Raw genomic sequence first — 22597 nt, 5'->3', positions numbered from 1 at the left:
AGTAAAAAATTAAAAAATTCTTTAAATTATCGTCAAATAAATATATCTAATTGAAACATATACGCTTTTTTTAACTCTCCGACCAGTGGGCCTCTTTTATCAAGCCCATTATGGGTTCGGTCAGGCCCACAATGGGGCGGCCGGGTGATGAGGGACGGGCCCAACATATCCGGACGGTCCACACCCGAAAAATTCCTCGGGATTTCTCGATCCCGGGTCCCCTAGAGCGGTAAGCTGCACCTTGACCGCTCGGACATCTGGCCGTCAAAACATACAGTACAGGTTGTGTCGCTAGTAGTAAGTAGTAGTAAGGCCGCTTGAAAATAAAGTACGAAACGTTATCGTTTTTGTATAGAGAGAAGTTTTTTTAGGCTTTATCATCGCAACAGTAGCAGCGAATGAAAATATTTCATCATCATCATCATTTGTACTATTCATCTGTATTAATCCAAAGTTATTTTGACAAAAGAAGTCTGCAAGTGCCAACAGAGCCGGCCCTACCATAGGGCGAACGGAGCAGCCGCTCCAGGCGCTAAGTCCTAGGGTGCGCCTCAGTGGTAGAGAAAATAAAAGGGTATAAATTAAGGGCAACCAAGGGGGCGCCATAATGGGATCGCGCTCCATCCTAAAACTTGCCTCGGGCCGGCACTGAGTGCCAATATAGTGCTGTTTGCTTCCGCAATCTTATTAGGTTGCCATACGTTCCAGTAAAAGCTTGTTAAACCCATGATTAAACCGTTTACCGATGCATCGGTCATAGCTGAGATTGATGCATACTGGAATGTACAGTATGTACAGTACCATTGATAATAAGAAAAAATAACTTTAAAAAATGCAATTTAAATGTATTTATTCTGAATTTTCTGATGGTTTAGCTGTTTTTAATGTTGATTTAGTGAATGTCTCTTCAATCCGAAAAAATCTTTTCGGTAGACTACCTCAGCCAATTCAGGTTATAAACTCCTTTTATTGCTTTTTACAGATGCATTTCGAGCTAGGTTAATTTACTAGCTCCTCCTCAGTGCTACAAAATAAATTAAATTATAAAAATTGATAAAAAACAATTCGGGTAGATGATGTTACAACAAAAATAAAACCACATTTTATAATACCCTTTAAGAGTTTCCATGAGTTTCTAATTTTTTTTCACACTTATACGGTACTTTTATTCCCGTTTACAATATTTTTACCAGCTTATACAATTATTCAAAGGATTTGTATCTTGTATTCTAAAAAGGTCTGTTTGCTACCTTATAACATACAAATTATAACGTATAGTGACTTTTTACAAATGTTTAAACAATTTTTTTTTAATAAAAAACTAAACAAATTAAAATACATAATGATTTCTTTCTAATTAAATTACTTTAAGAACTTGTATCTTGTTACATCATAAAAATGTACTGCTTGTTACACTATTAATTATAAAATTATAACATTTTAGTAATATTTTACAATAACCATTTTTGAAAAATAAATAAATATACATACAGATTTCTTTTCCATTAAAAGCATATTAACTTTTAATATGCTTTTAATGGAAAAGAAATTAATTAGAAGTAAAAGTAAATTAATTTAATTAAATTAAATTTCTAATTAAATTAAAAAAAGTAATTTAATTAGAAAGAAATCATTATGTATTTTAAGTTTTTTCGCCGTTATATATATTATATGAACCCGTTTCATAGGGGGGTCTACTGTACTTACAATGAAGTTTCTAACAAAAGCGATTACGAGCTTGCTGCAGCAATCGTGTTTGTGAATTGATAAATAAATACTTTATGTTGGTTTTTTTGTGTATTCAGTGGACTGTATTGAACAAAATGCTTACACGGCTTGCGCTCGTCATTCTCTTAGTTATGCGGCCCGCTGTGAAAAAATTTTGGTGACCCCTGCCGTAGAGTATCCCACACGATCTATGGGATTTAGGTTCAGAACGTATAAGATATACTAAATAAAAATATGAACAAATACTTTGTAAAACTTATAGAAACATCAATAAAATTCAAAATGGATATTCATTAAAATTATAGCCTGTTTAAAATGTATAAAATATTTCATTTAAGTTTAAAATTATAAAGTGATCAAACTTTTAATTATTTTTATAATTTCAAAAAGAATTCAAGTTAGATAATTTTGTAATAATTAAATCAATTGCCTTAGAATTTATTGTGAGGCACCGGAAAATAGTTCAAACATTAAAAAAAGAAAAATATAAAATTTGTTAAGTTATATAAGTGTCGAGTCGGCGACACCAGACTTTGACATCGTCGCTCATAAAGAATAGCGGGAAAAACAAAATTTTAGATAAAGAAAATTTAAAAGGGTAAGAAGCAATTTAGTAAAACGAAACAAAAATATAGAATGGACGTAGGTGTCATAGTCATCGATTAAACGCGATCAGAGTCTAAGAGAGGCGTGGGAAAACCTTTCGCGCAACCTAAACAGATCTCCATTTACATCTAGAGACAGGTGAGAGACCAATAGGGAAACAAGGAAGCAACTGAAAGAAAGCTGCTATAATTTTAGAGAAAATTCAATTTGTTCATAATTCAGAATACGTAAATCATTTCTTATCATTACGCGAAATCCATTAGTATAAAAGTACACCATTTCCATTGTATAAGAAATTATGTTACATACATATAAAACCACTTTTATAAAAGAAAAAAACAAATTCTAGTTACGACTGTTTCATAATTTTCCCAGCAAAAGTTAAAAATTGTGCGCGGCCCATCTGTTATAAAAACTTTTATTTGATGAAATCTCATGTTATGATTATAAAATGGCAAAAAAAAAGAAAAAAAAAACTTACTTTTGAGCGTAGCGATGAGTTTCATAAAAAATTGTCAATGCTAATAATAGAAATCGTCATTAAGTCCGTCCCCACTCCCTCGACTTTTAACAACCAAAATTTATTAGCATCAGTACTCTAATACACAAAACTCCCTACAAAATTTCAGAAATTTTCGATAAAAGGTAAGAGTTATCAAATTTCAAAGTGAGTGAACAAAATCATGCCTCCCCCACACACTAACATCCATACATACAGGAAAAAACTCCCCCCCTTTTTTCATTTCTTGACGTTTCAAGTTCCCCAGTCCAAATATGTAAAAATCTTGGGAGTCATTTTTAACGATCGCTTTACTTTCCCTGTTATATATAACAACCGGAAAGGTAAAAATAATAGTAGTAGTTATTATTGTAATTCAATTCAATAAAATTTATCTGAAACTTTATCTCTTCAATATCTTTTTAGGTTATATACAAAAGAGTAATTTAATAATGCTGGAATTGACAAATGCATAAACTGAAAAATATATCTTTAAACTTAAACAAATGACCAAATATATAACAGTTTTACTTATCTCATTAACTTTTATGTTTGAATTTATATGTTTAATTAGATTTCAATATTTTAAATTTTTTACTTACTTGCAAATTTCTTTTTAATCATCCCACACCGAATAGAAATATACACACAAAGCATGTCAGAATTTGAGATATTTCTAACTCCTAGGAATGTAAATTTAAAAATTTAATTATACATATAAACGCTTTTAAATTTGTACACTTAAATTTATGTATTTTAACAACTTTGTTGTAGTCTGTTAACAGTTTGCAATAAATTAAACACTAAAAAGGTATTCATGTTTTGATAAATTAAACTTGTTTACAGGTTAAAATTCAATTTTTGTATAATATAAATAAATTACATTTTAAATATTATATTGCATATTTATATGGATTTTGAAGTTACTAGAAACTATCCCGTGTAAATGTTTTAAGCCCGTTGGTAGCCAAGTAAAGAAATATTAAATAGAGAACAGAGATCCCGTCTGAACTTCTCATTTTGATCGTCATTTTTGTCTCGTCCTTCGGAAACCACACGACCGGGTTTCTATTCATGGAATCATCGTGTATCTGTGTAAAATAGTTAAGATCCACCTACCAGATGGAAATGCTTCTACTTTCACGCTAACCCAATTTTGGCAACGTTTCTCTATACTCTTTCCGTAAGTGATATAGCTAGTTTCCTATAAGTAAAATCATTATTTGTATACTTATTCTCGAGTGCTTCAAACTTCGACGAACGTAAAAAGGATAGCGGGCGTTAATAAAATACAGTAAAAACGCCTTTAGGAATAATTATGCATTGGACGATATTTCATCGCTCGAATTCGAATATCGCGATTGAAGCGTTGATGTATTGGCAATGAAAAGCACTAGCGTGTTAACCAATCGCCATCGATGCTATCTATTCTTATACAAGTAATGAAGTAAACAAATGGATTTTATTCCGATGATTTAAAAATTGAAGTTTCAACTGCCTAAAATTCCAATTTCATAAAAGTTCACAACTTTTCCAGGAACTGTTTCATAATATTCTCATCACTTGGCGCCTTATTTTGTAACAGTATAAGACGATTGTCTCCATTTCGTTCCAACTGGAAGCGGAGGATCGATCCGGTTTTTGTTTTCTGCCAACAACTACAGTATATTCGTCTAACATCTAGAAAAGCAAAAGCAATATCTCGAAGGAATCTCGTTTTTGAACGAAAGCTGGAATATCTCGAGGTTAAATAATCTTTTGTTCAGAATTTCGAAAAAAAAGGAGAAAGAACTTTTTGCCAAAAAAATCAAAAGCATAAATGACAGTACGAAAATTAGACAATTATCTAGACGAAAAAATTGGAACGAAGATTTCCATTTACTTACGAAATTCCTTGCTTCGAAATTTCGGTATCCGGAAAAACGTTGATCAGAAAAAAGTCAGATTCGATGAGGACATAAATAATTTATTTTTATATACACAACGACTTTTACAATAAATTAAGTTACGACTTCGCCGAACGAACTACGTAAATCACGTTATGTCGGACAACGACACTACGAAAGCGGAGTTACTGAAACCATTTTTAAATATGGCACGTCCTTGGCGTCTGTCCGAATCCTCAATCTTCCATACTGGCCTGTTCCAAAATGGTGTCGAACGAAAACGGAACGAAGATATAACCGGTACCTCCGTAGAATTTACTTTGGAATTCCACCCTAAAATAAATAAATTTAACAAGTTAACATAGAGTATACAGCATATTAATTCGCGATCAATATCGAAAAAGTTTGTGACCGATTTTTTTTAACTGTAACAAAAATCAACGAAAATATCAATTAATAACTGAGTAAGATAGCGTTTTCCAAACAGGGTAGCGAGCCAATTTTTGTTGGATCAGGAAAAGCTTTAGTAGTGTGAAAATTTTGTAATTGCACAGTTAAGTGCTACTATCTAACGACTGCAGTGCAGTTTTAACCTACTGGATGTTTTCATTTCTATATGTTTCTGTTGCTAGTTGTATCTCAATAAATTTAAGTAAGAATACTTCTCTAGAATGTGTAACTTCGAAGCAATGTAGCGAAGTGTTTTGTATATTACGTTGATCACGATGGTATTTTTTTAACTTTTGACTCTTTTCGGCCTTTTTTCCGTACCCATTGTGGATTCGGTTAGGCAGGGGTAGCCAGATGAGAAATGGGGCCTGATATTTCAGGAACGAAACATTCATGAATCTATGAATTACACAACGCAACTTTTGTAATTTTCAATTACCATCCTACCCTCTAATGTTCTACAACAGGGGTGTCCAGCCTTTTTGTTTCTCTGGGCCACATTGGAAGATGTCATGAAGTTTTGGGCCACAAGTATATTATGTATACTTGTGGCCCAATCCTTAAATGTATATTTGAGGATTAACATGTCTAGATTATAGTAATAAGTATTAAATCTTTATCACTAAAAAGGATATTTTAAAAAATTACTTCTATAGACAGTTCTAATTTTTACTTAGAAATAGATAAATTCATTTATTATAAAAGAGACAAAAATTTATTTGAAAAACACAAATATTTGTTTTATTTGAGTCTCTAATTAATAAAAAATGACAAAACACCATTTTAAAGTGCATTTTTATTGGACTAATATATTTATAAGTAAGATGTAGTCCAAAAAGTAGCCAATGCGTCAAATTATATTTTTTACACCAAACTAAAAAAAGGGTAGCCAACTTTGGTGCAAAGTAGCCAAATCATGCAACGTTGGAAGGAATACTAAATAAAGCCGGAGTTGGACTCAAAGGATTATAGACCCAAATGCGGAGAAAGGAGAGAAAGGACAAAAGATAAAGAAGTGAGGAAGGTTTCAAAATTAAGGGTCCATATTTGCATAACAGAAGGTCTATTTAACCTTTCTCACTACTTTTTATCTTTTGGCCTTACTCTCCTTCCCCGAATTTGGGTCTATAATTCTTTGAGTCTCAACTTTAGCTTTATTTAGTATTCTTTCCTCATTCACACATTTCCAAGTATTTGAAAATATTTCCTTTCCACTCAAAAATAAAATATGTATAAAGGTGTAACCCTTTATACATATTTGTGAAACTTATTTTTTTGAATTTATGCAGTTGAAATAAATAAATAAAATAAAATTATCGGTTTTGTTTACACGTTTATTGGGCCGCATTGGAACTTGCCTTGGGCTGGGCTGTGAATGGCTCACATATTTGTAAAATCTACATGACTTGTACAACATGGAATTCATATAAAACGGAATAATCAACAGTGTTATAGGGGGCGACTGTATTAATAATTACATATATATACTGTATCATATATTGAAAAGTATTATTGTTAGTATCTGAATAAGCATGGTGTGGCCTTATACATAGGTTATGGCAAAAACATATATCAACATTTCAGTTCTAGCTTATCATTAGACTACCATACAGAATTTTTTACAAATCATAATATATGAAAAAATAACGTACCAATGTAAACGAAGTGCATGTAAAAATGCAGACAATCCTTCCATTATCAGGAGAACACCAATTGTAAGGACTGCCCATCCAGCAAAAATAAAATATAACACAATACCTCCTCCCCATCCACCAACTCTAAGTCCAATGCGCATTACCATTGTCCATAAAACTTCAGAAAGTTCTAAAATATTTTGTTAATAAAACATTTTATTGAAGATTTATTAAATTAATTACTATTTTATAAGTGTCACTTACGAGCATGTGCAAGACTAAGGGCCCATAATCTCAAATATGATGCTGTATGAGAAATAGACCCAAGACAATATTCAATAGTATGAATTGCTTGATGAATAAATACATCACCAAAATCAAAATGATCAGATTTATCTTGTTCATGACTTTGACTACTAGGTGGTGATTTAGGTCCTGCATCATGATAAACAACTTCACCATCATCCTCCGCATTTCCTTCCAATTGATTCTTGTTAACATTCATCTAAATAACAAAAATTATTACTTTATAATATCAGATAACAATAGAGATAATATTAAACTTACTATTGTATAATATAATAATGTAATATTTACTATTAAATTAATAAATATTTCTTATTTAATTTAAACTTACAGATAAATTTAAAATTTAACTCCTTAACTTATTAAATAAACAAATTTTTAATAAACAAACATTTTTAGCTACTTTAGTAACCATCATCAGGCTCTAATACTGCTAAAGCATTATAAAGTTCATTTAATTAATTAAATTCAAAACAACAAAATATAATAAAAATAATGAACTCAAAATTCATTAATCTTATTGTATTTGTTATGAACACCAAACCCAGTCTCCAGTATACTTGTAAGGAAACTCTTGATGCAGAGTATTCTTACTCAGCATAAGAATTGAAACAGGCAGCTTATGAAGCCTGTTTCAAAATGATATGAAAGCCTTTATGATATATGAATATTTATTAAAAATTTTCTGTATTAATAATAATAAAATGAATCTTTCATGACTTTTATTAATCAAATTTCCAAATATGAATTTTTTCATAATCATGTTAACAAATGCCATGGAATAAATTAGTGGTAGATGATCAATTTCTGTTTCATTGGCAAGATGTCATAGGTTATTTACAGCAGAACAGCTAGCTTTGGAGCACTCTTCTATGATATCATAGGCAGATAACTGTCTCTACAGACTGCAGAAGGGTGGACCATGTGTAAGGAGAGCAATTGTTCAGTCCTCTCTTGAGGTCTCATGTATCTCCCCTTGATTGAGTCCAGAAACATCAAAAGTAGAGCCTACAGTAGTAGAATCAAGTATTCTTCACCATGATAAGTTATGATTCAATCTCCAGTGATTCTTGCCAAACTTTATTAATAATAAGAAGGGAACCTGAGACTAGGGATGTGGTATCATTGGCAAATACCCTTGAAAAATACCATTACAGAGGTAGTGGATTCATGGCATGGGCAGGAACAGCAATAAACAGCTGCACTGAGCTTCACATTTTTCCAGGTGGTTCATTGACAAGTATCAACACAAAATTTTACACCCATGCGTTTATCCATACACCACTGCAATGAATCCAGATGCAATATTAATGATAATGCTTAATCTCACAGAGTGCAATCTGTTGAAAGATACTTGTAGAGTGAAACAATTTTTCATATGCAATGGCCTCCAAGATCACTAGACCTGAATTTAATACAGCATATAGGGGACATGTTAGGGATGATAGATTGCAAGTCATATTATCCCCTGTATTCTTTTGAAGTTCCAACCAGGATCTTCTCTAAGGATAGAGATTACTATCACAAAACTTGATCAACAATGTCATTAATAACATGAATTACTGTTATCAAGCTTGTACTGCAGATTGAATTCATCATACATGCTACTAAGTTAGACAAAAGTCACATTTCAATGATATATTTGGTTATCAAACAGTAAAAGTCATAACTCATACTTTTCCTTGTAATCAATTTATTCTTTCATATGTGGTATACTTTATCCATATAAAATTATTCTGTAACTTTCATTCAAACCAATAATATAGGTTTGTTTCATTCACGATAATATGTTTGTTGCTTATTTTTTTAATAGCAGTACAAAAGCAGTACTCTTTATACTCTAATAAATTTAAACTATATTTCTAATTATTGAATTTTTTCCTGGAAATCTCTCTGTAATGTGGGAATGCAGCTTAAATTCAAAATAATGTACTACAGTATATAAAGATAAAATTCACCATATAAGATAAGAAAAATTCAATAATAAATATAGAAAAAATATTTTATTGTGTTAAATATGATAAAATATAAAATATTCTGCTCACCAAACTAGGTCTATTAAGCCACTGACGATGCAACAAATACGGTTTTGCAAACAGCATCCAAGGCACACAAAGAAGAGCAAGCACAACAAGAATTCCTTGAATAAATGGCTACAAAATAAAATATATCAATACTTTTACAAATATAAACTATAAATTTAAAATTATAAAAATATCAATATTTATAAATCTAACTTTTATTATTAAATCATTAAATTAATCATAATAAACACTACTAAAGCAATAATATTTTATATGATAAAATATTATAATCTGCTTAAGAAAGTTCAAAATTATCATCTTACATTTTGTCAGTCTTAAATTTATTGCAAATTAATATTAATATCTGTTAAGTCTATAATTTTATAAATATAGTCTACAGTAGCAGTTTGTAATACATTTATGTTGAGAATTATTATATTAAAAAGAAAAAGAATGTAAACTGAATAGAAGTGAATATACTAAAATTTCCTGCATATAATCCACAACAGTAAGTTGTATACTATTGTGTAAACCCTGCAATAAATTACTAGAATAAAATAAAAATCTTCACATAAGCTGCACCATTATATATGCTGCATTTCTAAAATGGCTATTAAAAACATGGCATTAACTGGTGTGCAGTTTAGAAAGGATCATCTCAGACATTTTATTTTTCTGTACTTTCATTTTATTTAGATTACATGAACAATGAGCTGTTAATCATAAAGTAAGTGAAGCAGAACTACCTAAACAGCATACTGTCAAAAATGTAAATGAATACCAAATAAAACTTGTTTTTTTTTAACCATTTTACTTCATTTGTTTTCTTTAACAAATAACAAATAATAACATATACAGTAATAATACTAAGGGTTAATGGACCCTATTAGAAATATAAGAATAAAATTAAAGATGAAAAATATTCATTAAATTCATAAATAAAACTCCTTATAAACTGTTTAAAATGAAATTTCAATATTAAGCATTCAGTTAAGTAATATATAATTATAAATAAAATAAAAAAAATTTCTTTTAAAAAATAACAATAATATAAAGAAATATTTGTAATTGTGACTTTTAGTTTAAAAATCAAATAAAAGAAAAAAAATTGAAATTCAGTAAGAATATAAAACCTGTAAAGGCAATCCGTAATTATGGAAAGAGTCACTTTAAAAATATGCTTAACAAAATAAATGTTGATGTTTTACCATGCTTACAAAAATGATTTACGAGGAAAAACTTAAAAAATAGTTACTTTTTAGAATTTATGAAACAATTTTATATTGTCAAGCATTATAATTCATGAAAAAGTACTTTTTATTATGAATTTCCTTATTTAATTAATGAGTATTTATAATGTACAAAATTCTACATAACTGAAAATTTAAATGGTTGATTATTTAAAATAAATTTAAAAACTTACCTGACCAGCATACATCGGCCTCAGATAACAAGGTTCATCAGGATATTTAAATAAAAACATATTTATTAACATTATCAACAAACTTGGGGCACAGCCAGAATCTTCAGAAGTCCAATTGGACCATTTTGAAAATATCATTATCACAAGATAACCAAAAATGGAAACCAAGAATATAATTTGAGGAATGAATTCACAGATGATATTCAACTTATGATTGAAATATCTGAAATTAATAAAAAATTTTATTAGAATAATTGAAAAGTTAAGATTCATATTGATAGAATTTAATATAGAAAAATATTCACAAAGAAAAAAATTAATCAATTAAATTACTTTTTCACTTTATGTTATAAATTATATATAAGTCTAAATTATTTTGAAAATCTTTTTCTCAAGCAACTGGTTAATCTTATAGTTCTATTCACAGAACTAAGCAAAGAATCAAATTTTAGCTTTATAAAATAAAAATTGTTAACTTTTTATTTATTTAATTAGAATTTCAAATGGTATCTTGGCATCCATAATAAATAAATGTTTAAGAATTAAGAATTTCTTGCAATGTGTAATAATGTAGTAACAAGCACAGTATCTTATTGAGCATTAATTTCATATACATTACAGCTAGAGATTGCAATTGCTGGATCCCTCATCCAGCAATCCAGCTGGATCCAGCACATTTTTCGGCCTGTTGGATCCAGCACCAGGTGCTGGATCCAGCGCTGTGGATCCGCAAATACTCAATTAACTTTCTAAGTAATGGCGCAAAAGTCTACGTTGTCAACCTTGCCGCTTTGCTATGTGCGCTATCGCTTGGTGGTGAGAGCTACATTGCCGTTCAGTGCGACACGTGCTACACCCCCTCTCTACACCGCACCGCCCGCCCTTTTACCTCTGCTGATCTAATTGCCAGCTGACTTTCTGCTCTCGCTAAATAAAGTGTCTTTGCGCTAAATAAAATAAGTAACTCTTATCTTAGTCCTGGTGCATAATTCTAATTTACAGTTTGTTGTGACGTCAATGAATCACGTGACGGAACGATTGCAGTTTAAACTGGCCGTAGAAGCTCTCTGCAGAAGAGTCGAGTTTGATAACTGCTGACACAACCCTGAAATTTGTCTTAGACAAACTAAAAAGCCAGGACACAATCTTGAGTGCCAACCTTTCCGAGGCACGCCACAAAAGAATCAGAGAACAGCGTCTTACCGAGGTCACAGGGATGCTTATTTACATACAGAACCCGAAGAAGTATGACCAAAAAGTTAGAAAGCTTTATCTTTCACATGCAGAAAAAAATGTAATGCGCCAGGAGATGAAAAATATGCTGAATTGTGTAAATGCATATGTAGTGGAACCAGCAGCAATGACAGAGGATATTACAGAGTTGGAAAACGATGATCCAGATAACCCGAATTCCCTGAATTTCACATTGGAACAAGAATTGGAGATCCAACTAAAGCGTGAAAAAGAAAACTTTATGAAACGGAAAGAAACTAGTACTGAAAAGGATTGTGATAAGTTATTAAAAAAGGAAATGGCTGTTTATGAAAGTGAGGGAGTCAGAGGTGAAAACTTATCTTTGATTTATCATTATTTGATGACACTGAAACCAACTAGCGTAGAGACAGAAAAGGCCTTATATAGGGTGGGATATATATGCAGTTCATTAAGAAGTAGGTTGGGAGACAACACCATCAATACCATTTGTTTCTTGAGATCCTACTTTTAGAAAAGTCAAAAAAATAACAGAAGTGATTGATTTAATTTTATTTAATCCTTTAAAATACTTTATTCAAGACAAGACTAATATTTTATAACTTCTACTCTAATTCTATTAAGTAAGAGTTTTTAACTTTTATTCTATAAGTGGTTAGTGGGCTAGGCTAGGCAATTTTATTGTTAAAATTAGTGAGAAACTGAGACTACCTAGTTAGTTAAATAGTTAATTAAATTAATGAGTATCAGTATCTTAGATATATGATGATATGAATGTATATGATTCATGATTGTGATAATAATAACTAACTACTAGACTACTACTAATTACTTACTCACTACTTTACTAACACTAATAATTAAATTACTTATAAATAACTACAGACTGATATGTAGAGCCTATATAAGAAAACTGGTAAGACTGATAGCCACTTAGCCACTGATTATCTGTCCTTACATTATTATAATATAATATATTAATATAAATTAATTAGTAGAATTATCTTTGTTATTATTTAACTTAAAGATTACATTATAATTATAATCTAACTAAACATTGAAAGTTAATAATCTCTATCTCAAGTGTTAAACCGAACCAAAGTTTACTACTTAAATGTGTAAGAAGTTTTACTGATTTATAGTGACCAGTTTAAATAAAAGTTTCTTAAGTATTTAAAAAAAAATGTTTTATTTCTTTTAAAAAAACCATAAATTTTGGATGAATAGATAGATAACACTTTATTGCACCAAAAAACATCCGCGCATCATTCCAGCTGGATCCGCGCTGGATCCAGCTGGAATGATGTTGGTCCAGCAAAAATCCAGCTGGATTAAAAACACTGCTGGATTGCAATCCCTAATTACAGCATACTGGATTTATTTGAGTATTAGCCACCCTCAAACAGTAACCAGATCTTGTCCTTAAAACATGAAATAATAACTGTCCCCAAATAATAGCCTGACAAAAACTTAGAAAAATAATGTAAAATTAAAAAATATTGTAAACTATAACAGATAAGTAACATATTTATTTAATAAACAAACTTTATTAGAAAATGAAATGCATGAAATGTATAATATATAGTTAAGTGTAATTTTTAATTATCAACATTTTCTTATTTCTGGTATATAAAAGGTATACAAACAATTATTTACAAATATTTCTGGTATACAAACAAATTATACTTTGAAATTTTCTTCAAATTTGAAATCTTCAAAGTATAATTTGTTTTAAAAATCTAATTTTCATAAATAAATACTTTATTAATAATAGACATAAAATAGTTATACTATATGTGCAAATAAAAAAATAATTGCCCTCGAATATTAACTAACAGAGAAAATATGCAATTTGAAATAGTATCTATAGATATTATTTGAATAAAACTAGTAACTGAATAATGAATAAGTTTTTCAATATTTATAAAAGTTAATATAGCATTACCGATGATTCCAAAGACTCAATAAAACTCCAAACAACATTTGTCCTACTCCCAATATAACTGAAACTTTCATCTTATAAGAATTCATGAAAATAATTTTATTTTCTGCAATTTGCCATACCTGAAAATAAAATTAAGATTACAATGTTATACAAAAATTAATATTGCTATCATTATAAATTGAAATAAATAACTAAAAAGATCTACAGAGTAATTTTAAGAATTTTATTATAATTTAAACAAAAGTCTACTGATCTTCAAAATCTAAATATAAACTAATTACATATTCAATTAAAAAAATTACACAAAATATGAATAAAATACATAGCAACAATATGACAATTTTGTAAATGTTTGCTTTTAATCTAAATATTTTTCATGAAGTTGCAAACCAAAATAGAATGAGTGAAAGTTTATATGTATTAATTCAAAACAAATCTTTTCTTCTTTGGAGCTGCAAATATAATCTGATATAAAATGTTTTTTCAATTTTTTTTCCAGAGAAATAACTATTATGTTTTGTCTCATGTAAATGGATGAAAAACATAAATACACAACATAGCTGATAATAATATTGTTAATTCAACATGGCTCAAATACAACTGAACTCAAACATGCTACTGACAATAGATGGCATTAGAATATATCTTAAAGAATAAAAACTGACATGAAAGAAAATATCTTCAATAAGCACTATCAAAATTATTGAATAAGTACAATTAATTTTACTCTAAACTGGGATGAATTACTCAATGATATACTATAGTACATTTGTATGCTGACTGAACAATGCTTTATTACTTTATCAGTATGAAATAAGTTAATATTTGAAATATAATGTAAAATATAAATCAAGGTTAATAAAGCATAACTANTGATTATCCATCCTTACATTATTATAATATAATATATTAATATAAATTAATTAGTAGAATTATCTTTGTTATTATTTAACTTAAAGATTACATTATAATTATAATCTAACTAAACATTGAAAGTTAATAATCTCTATCTCAAGTGTTAAACCGAACCAAAGTTTACTACTTAAATGTGTAAGAAGTTTTACTGATTTATAGTGACCAGTTTAAATAAAAGTTTCTTAAGTATTTAAAAAAAAATGTTTTATTTCTTTTAAAAAAACCATAAATTTTGGATGAATAGATAGATAACACTTTATTGCACCAAAAAACATCCGCGCATCATTCCAGCTGGATCCGCGCTGGATCCAGCTGGAATGATGTTGGTCCAGCAAAAATCCAGCTGGATTAAAAACACTGCTGGATTGCAATCCCTAATTACAGCATACTGGATTTATTTGAGTATTAGCCACCCTCAAACAGTAACCAGATCTTGTCCTTAAAACATGAAATAATAACTGTCCCCAAATAATAGCCTGACAAAAACTTAGAAAAATAATGTAAAATTAAAAAATATTGTAAACTATAACAGATAAGTAACATATTTATTTAATAAACAAACTTTATTAGAAAATGAAATGCATGAAATGTATAATATATAGTTAAGTGTAATTTTTAATTATCAACATTTTCTTATTTCTGGTATATAAAAGGTATACAAACAATTATTTACAAATATTTCTGGTATACAAACAAATTATACTTTGAAATTTTCTTCAAATTTGAAATCTTCAAAGTATAATTTGTTTTAAAAATCTAATTTTCATAAATAAATACTTTATTAATAATAGACATAAAATAGTTATACTATATGTGCAAATAAAAAAATAATTGCCCTCGAATATTAACTAACAGAGAAAATATGCAATTTGAAATAGTATCTATAGATATTATTTGAATAAAACTAGTAACTGAATAATGAATAAGTTTTTCAATATTTATAAAAGTTAATATAGCATTACCGATGATTCCAAAGACTCAATAAAACTCCAAACAACATTTGTCCNAAAAGGAAATGGCTGTTTATGAAAGTGAGGGAGTCAGAGGTGAAAACTTATCTTTGATTTATCATTATTTGATGACACTGAAACCAACTAGCGTAGAGACAGAAAAGGCCTTATATAGGGTGGGATATATATGCAGTTCATTAAGAAGTAGGTTGGGAGACAACACCATCAATACCATTTGTTTCTTGAGATCCTACTTTTAGAAAAGTAAAAAAAAAAAACAGAAGTGATTGATTTAATTTTATTTAATCCTTTAAAATACTTTATTCAAGACAAGACTAATATTTTCTAACTTCTACTCTAATTCTATTAAGTAAGAGTTTTTAACTTTTATTCCATAAGTGGTTAGTGGGCTAGGTAGGCAATTTTATTGTGAAAATTAGTAGGAAAACTGAAACTACCTAGTTAGTTAATTAAATTAATGAGTATCAGTATCTTAGATATATGATGATATGAATGTACATTATTCATGACTGTGATAATAATAACTAACTACTAGACTACTACTAATTACTTACTCACTACTTTATTAATACTAATAATTAAATTACTTATAAATAACTACAAACTGATATGTAGAGCCTATATAAGAAAACTGATNCAAAACGACTCATCTCAAGATTATAGAAATATTTTAAACAGTCTGAACTGAATAAAAAAGATCTCTACAGTCTGTATAACTTTTTCATTGAAATCACAAAAATGTTGTAAATCTGAGCCAGTATATTAAATATTACCAACATTGTACATCTGACTGTTAATGTAAATAATATTATTATAACTATCAAATTGTTTGATACTGATATCCTGTATATTATGTAAATATTACTAAAAATTTATAATATCCCATTGTATGGCCCCCTGCAACAGGGACACTTCCCTTTATGCTAATAAAGATTATTATTATTATTAAATTTAACATACATGTATGAATTAATTAAAATAAAATGTATGTAAATATATGGGAAATGACAATTCACAATACAACCACTATTTGATGGTATGCATTATGTACGTAACATGAGGTATGCATGTATTCGTAAATGTTTATCTTTTAAAAATAATATATCAAAATTATTTTAAAAGATAAATATTTACAAATATTACTAAAAAATACCATAATTATATACCAAAAGCTATTTAATTAATAAGTACTTAGCTATCTTATAGTATTAAAAACTATAAAACATATTCAAACAATCAAACAGTATAAATATAATTAAGAGTACTTTAAGCTAATGATGTAAATAATTTTGAATGTTATTGTTCTAAACTGAACAAAAATGGATTAAGATCAGAACATAAATACAAAATAAGTTACATTTTTTAAACACATTTAGAATAAGAATTCAAGAATTTAAATTAATTAAAGGAACATAAAATTATCATAAAAATATATGTTATAAAATTTTATATTAATGTTAAATCATAAACAAATCCAATTTACTTAAACAATTTAATAAGAGTGATCCAATATTCAGGAAGCTCACTGTTAGATGATTAAATGGATTGCCTTTTAAGATATGAACTGTTGTCCCAAACATGTAATTGTGGAGTCCCTACATATATTCAAAAAACTAAATAAGCTCAAAAGGAACCCAATATAACATTCCTACTTAATTCCATTAATTCCATTGTTTCTGGCATATATTTCTCATTTATTTGTACTTTGCTTATTCTTGAAGTAATTAATGTGCTATAAATTCAAATGCTGAAAGAAAAATGAACATTTTTCATTTAAGTAAACAATTTTTTCACTGACCTACCATACATACACAGGTGTTTCTAAAAGAAAAAGACTTTGTAATACTAAAAGTAATGCTAGACTTTGGATACAAGTTCCACATTTATAAGATAGTATTCATATATATCAAATTAAACAGAATGTCTTAAAAGAGTAATGACAAATGATTTCACAATATTGAAAAGCACATTCTTGAGCTATTACTCAGTTTCAGACCAATTTTACATTGAATTTTTAAACAACATAAATGCATAGTTGTTGCTAAGGAATGGTTAAATGAACACAAAAATATATTTTTATAAAATCTTTTGAATATGTTGTTAATTCACAATTATAAAATTTTTAACAATTTCATGAAATTGGTCATAACAAAACATTTAATAATATTGCTTGTAACAATCAATTATTGTTATCACTAGCAAAGCAAGCAAAAGACTTAGATCCGGGGATTTCCCCTGTTGGGACCAAGTTACTTCAACCAGCAAAACATTAGAAGCTGTAGAGATTTACAGGGTGGACAAGAGTGGAGCCTGCATCAACACGAATGCCATTTTTGTACCAAATGCATGGAAATACTATCTAGACTCAAACTGTATGCCATATAAGGATACGTCACAACCTGTAATCGAGTGTATTTAAAACTTTTAAACTTAGAATGTGACGGCATTCTATTTATACAACAGTTCTTCCATTTTACAGTTTGTGACGAGGCCCAAAAATGTTAGAAGATTGAATTTCTTTGCTGGAAATATTAAATTGAGGTGTAATTTTTTATATTCAAATTTATCATTACATGAGATGAATCAGCAACTTATGTTTTCAGCAAGTTTTAAATATTGCATTTTAATAAAACAACAACACAAATTTACTCTAGTTTAATGAGATGAATAAAACTGTTTCACAAATTTTGTATCATTTTCTGAAAATTTTTAGTAATACAGGCATACTCCAGGTTACAACTATCTCACAATAAAACAAACTGTAGCCACCATATATTTGTACCCCTCCCATGATCAACTAAGCTATCTATCCCCACCAATATGATTCCTGGTGTTGCCACCTGTCTGATTTTTACATTGTATGTCCAGTTAAAACCTAGACATATTTGATCTTCAAGAAAATTTGGCAAATTGCATTAATTAAAAAAAAAANTTAGTAACTGGAATTAGTAAATTTGTGGGTTGCATCACTGAATGTTTCAAATAAACTATGCACTCAAACTATGCACTCAAATCACAATTTTTTTCCAAAAATGGATTATATGAGTAACTATGATAATTTATGAAAAAAAATTTACTTTGACATCAGTTTTAAATAAAAATCTTAGATGTAATATTAAGAAACTTACAGGATCTATTCCAAATGGATATGGAACATCAAACTCTTTTGGATTTAAAACCTCTTTTGGTGGATAAAATTCATTTGATCTGAAAAAGTAAAGTTTATAATAGTCTTTCAATTTTAAATAAATAAAGTTTAAAATATAATAAAATTAAAACAATTGCTAAGTTATTTTACATTTTAGGTGCAAGCCAGGAAGATCCAAAAATATTTAATGATTTTGAAAAGGCATCATTATATATTAATCCAGTATAAATAGAAAAACCACCCATGAGTAAAATGATGTATCTTCCATTAAAAAATGTAGTCCATATCTAAAAAATTAAAACAAATAATATTAATACACATATGATAATTCATATGATCTAATGAATAAAATTTCATCAATAAATCACTAATTTGGAAAATGTACTGAGCTCAGTGTATTTTAAGAAGTATCAAGTTAAAATTTAATAGTAGTGATTTACAATTTTAAAACCAAATATCTTGAAGCATAAGAAAGCTTTTCATTTAAAATGCTTTATTAAAATAGTGAAAATAAGTACAGGGTGGTAACAAGTCTCACCCCACAAAGTATTTCAAAAACTAATGGGTCAATCACTGACCATGGGCAAATAACTGACAAAGGCCATGTAGACCTTTTGCTCTTGCAAAAGGTCTACATTTTTTGCTTTCAGCCCTATGCCAACTAAGCCATGGATGAGATCTTGTTCTCAGACCTAAGAAAACAAGACAAAAGTGTGACAAAGAAAATGTTGATCTTTTTCCCCTTTATCATAATGGGATTGTGGTTCACAATCCCATTATGCTAATTACTCTTGGTCAAATAGTAAATTTCAGACTTTTGCTGCAATATTTTGAATCAAACGCAGAAGATATTTGTCAGAAATTGACCAGAACTACAGTATAACTGAACTGGATCCATCATAACTCCTCTGCACATATAACCTTTGAAACAAGAGCATTTTTCTAAACATAAAAACTATTTTTTTTATGACAGACAGTCTTCCCTACTATCTTTACTCATTATAGTTTACTCATATCACCCCTTGTGACTTCTTTTTGTTCTCCAAAATGAAATTGAAATTGAATAGGCAGCATTGTTGTTATGGTCAAGGAGATCCAGTCCTAATCACAACAGGTACTTTGAAATTTTCAAAACAATGACTTCCAAGGAGTATTTGAAAATTGGAAAAAGTGTTTGAATCACTGTATAAATGCAGGGGAGGACTACTTTTAAGAGAATGGCAGTTGGATTTAAATTAGTTAAGCATTAATATCTTTTTATATCAAATTAGCTTCTTTTTGATTGAACCTCATTAAGTATTGTTTTAGTTATTCACAGAAATACAGTAACTATTAATTATCAACTACAAAATTAATATTCATGAAATACTTTATATCAATATATTGAAAAGTAAAATCAATGAAGATAGCACTATTTACATCACTTACTTCATTATCTGATTTTTGGGCAGCCAAACCTTTTTCTTTAAGTACCATCCATGCAGCAAAAAGAAACATTAAAAGACCATGACCAGCATCTCCAAACATGACAGCAAATAAAAATGGAAATGTTATAATCGTATAAGGTGCTGTAAAGAAAAATTTAATAAATCAGAAAGAAAGAAGAAATAATTTCAATCAAGGTTAAGTCTTCTCTAATAAACTAAAAATTCATAAAAAGAAAAGTTGGAATTTTTATTTTCTCGAGTTATTTAAAAATGTCATAAAAGTTTCTTTTGTGAAAGCAACTTTTTAAATAAATCTATCTGTATTAGCTACTTTTATTTTACTAAAGTATTAAATATACATATTGTCAGTCTAGTTCACAAACCTCATATCTTCAAAATATCTACTTTACAGGAGATATAAAAAATAGGTTTTTGAGAGAAGTACTGCATCTGTGGCAATGAATTTTTACCTATCTAAAATCAAATGCACCAGAAACACAAGGTTTATGACCATACAGAAGATACATCACACCATTTTGATTATGATGATACAATAATCTCAAATACATGGAATTTGGAGATATAAGGTTTATAAACCAGGCTGACAATATATAACAATTAACCAAGTAGCTCAAAAGTGCAGATTACTTTTATGCAACAATTTAATTTATTTAATAATTAAAGTTAAATAAATTATTTCAGACATAAAATGTCTGAAAGAAAATATCAACCCAAAGAAAAATCAAATTTGATTTGTGACTGCTGCAAACTGGGTGGGAATGTGGGAACCTTCAATCTGGATACATTCATAACTTAAAATTATTATATAACAATATCAAACAAAAAATTGAAAGAAATAGGACACAGCACTAAATATCTGTATTGGCTAGCTTTAACCACTCAACAGTGAGGGACAGATATATCTGTCCAGGGCGATCATGTGGCAGTGGTGAGGGATGGATATATTCGTTAAATTCTTTTGGGGGTATCGCCAAAAACTACCATGAAAATAAATTCACATAAAAAATGAATTATGTAACAATAAAAAAAGACTTTTCTTTACTAGACATAACTATTTACAAAATCTTTTTCCAAAACAGAAAAAACAAGTGAAAAAATACTTCAAAAGTTTCCCATGTTTATTCTCCACTACTTTGGGGTAGCACCATATCTGACTATCCCACTGCTGAACCCACTGCACAAATTATTTAATGAAGTATTTATGCTAAAATTTGATTTACAACTTGAATTCTTGGTTGTCTGGTGGACTATTATATATATATAAATATATTACATAAATAGTTCAATATTTAAAACACTTTAAGGTCTAATAACTCCTGTATGTAATTACTATAATTTTCTGCACATTACTTGTGGTGGCATATATTCCACAGAAAATTGTTAAAACAAAAATAAAAATCTATCTATCTTCTTCTCAGCAATATTAGTATAAGCAAAAATAAAAATATTGTATATCCCATATATTCTACATCATGGAAGTTGCCATTAAAAACACTTTAGGCAATTTAGAAGGCATCATCTGACATTCTATAGGAGTAAGTTCACCATTTTATTACTCAGAAACAAACAAGCATAGCTTACTGAAACTTGGACATCAGATAGTATATAGTCATACATGCTAGATGGCAAGTGAAACAATATACAGAACACAAATGCATCAATAGTTGCAAAATGACAAAGATAACAAGTGATCAAAGGATAAACCATTTGGAAAATTGAAAAAACATCTGCAGGAAAGACAATTTCCTATAATGACTATGCCAAAGACAAAGTAAAAAGGCTCAAGAAACAAGATATCAATTTCTATTTCATGTTATGGAAAATCTAATGGTATACTACAATAAATGTCTAAACAAATCTTGTGGTTACGTTGAAAAATAAGACAACAATGCCCAAACAAAACAGAATGTCTTACCTTATCTTTTACAGTTCTACAAAAACTAAACAAAACTTACTTTCTGACTTAGCCATGTATTTCCCTTCTATTTTTTTATTTCTGTTAGCAATTTTATGTAGATGAATTAATACATTATAAAATAAGTGAAATGAAAAAACTGGAATATTTTAAAAATAATATGGAAAAACTATTCTTCCTAGTTAACTAGGGATAATTTTTTTAATCCTTTTTTTTATCCAATCTTTTGGATATATTTCTGCACGTTATTCTCATATATTAAAATTTTTCTTTTTAACTCTTCTTGTATTTCACATCTTATATCATACATCCAGAACACTATAATCTATTCAATTTGCTTTTCTAGATGTTGATCTTGAGTTTACAGATTTGATATTATTTTTATTTTACAAAATAATAAATACAAGAATAAATTACAAGAATAAATTACAAGAATAAATAAAATTTAAGAATTAAATTTTAGTATATGCAAGATTTTAAAAAACTT

General features: G+C 28.6%; 1 protein-coding gene across 1 annotated transcript in view; it reads right to left on the bottom strand.

Moving 5' to 3' along the window:
• Nucleotides 1–4786: 4786 nt before the first annotated feature.
• The window catches only part of LOC111625522 (V-type proton ATPase 116 kDa subunit a-like), a 90505-nt gene continuing 72694 nt past the window's right edge, over nt 4787–22597 (bottom strand). Inside the window, exons 11-19 of the mRNA XM_023368686.1 lie at nt 20176–20315; nt 18898–19034; nt 18728–18806; nt 13714–13832; nt 10557–10779; nt 9155–9262; nt 7068–7308; nt 6822–6993; nt 4787–5052 (exon numbers count right to left, since the gene is read on the bottom strand). Of these exons, the coding sequence (XP_023224454.1) occupies nt 4956–5052; nt 6822–6993; nt 7068–7308; nt 9155–9262; nt 10557–10779; nt 13714–13832; nt 18728–18806; nt 18898–19034; nt 20176–20315 (1316 nt within the window). The 3' untranslated portion in view covers nt 4787–4955. The remainder of the gene's footprint in view (nt 5053–6821; nt 6994–7067; nt 7309–9154; nt 9263–10556; nt 10780–13713; nt 13833–18727; nt 18807–18897; nt 19035–20175; nt 20316–22597) is intronic.

The sequence above is a fragment of the Centruroides sculpturatus genome, unplaced genomic scaffold (assembly GCF_000671375.1).
Source record: "Centruroides sculpturatus isolate CEXI.00-Female unplaced genomic scaffold, Cexi_2.0 scaffold99, whole genome shotgun sequence".
NCBI classification, from domain to species: Eukaryota; Metazoa; Arthropoda; class Arachnida; order Scorpiones; family Buthidae; genus Centruroides; species Centruroides sculpturatus.
This window is presented reverse-complemented; position numbering and strand designations above follow the sequence as displayed.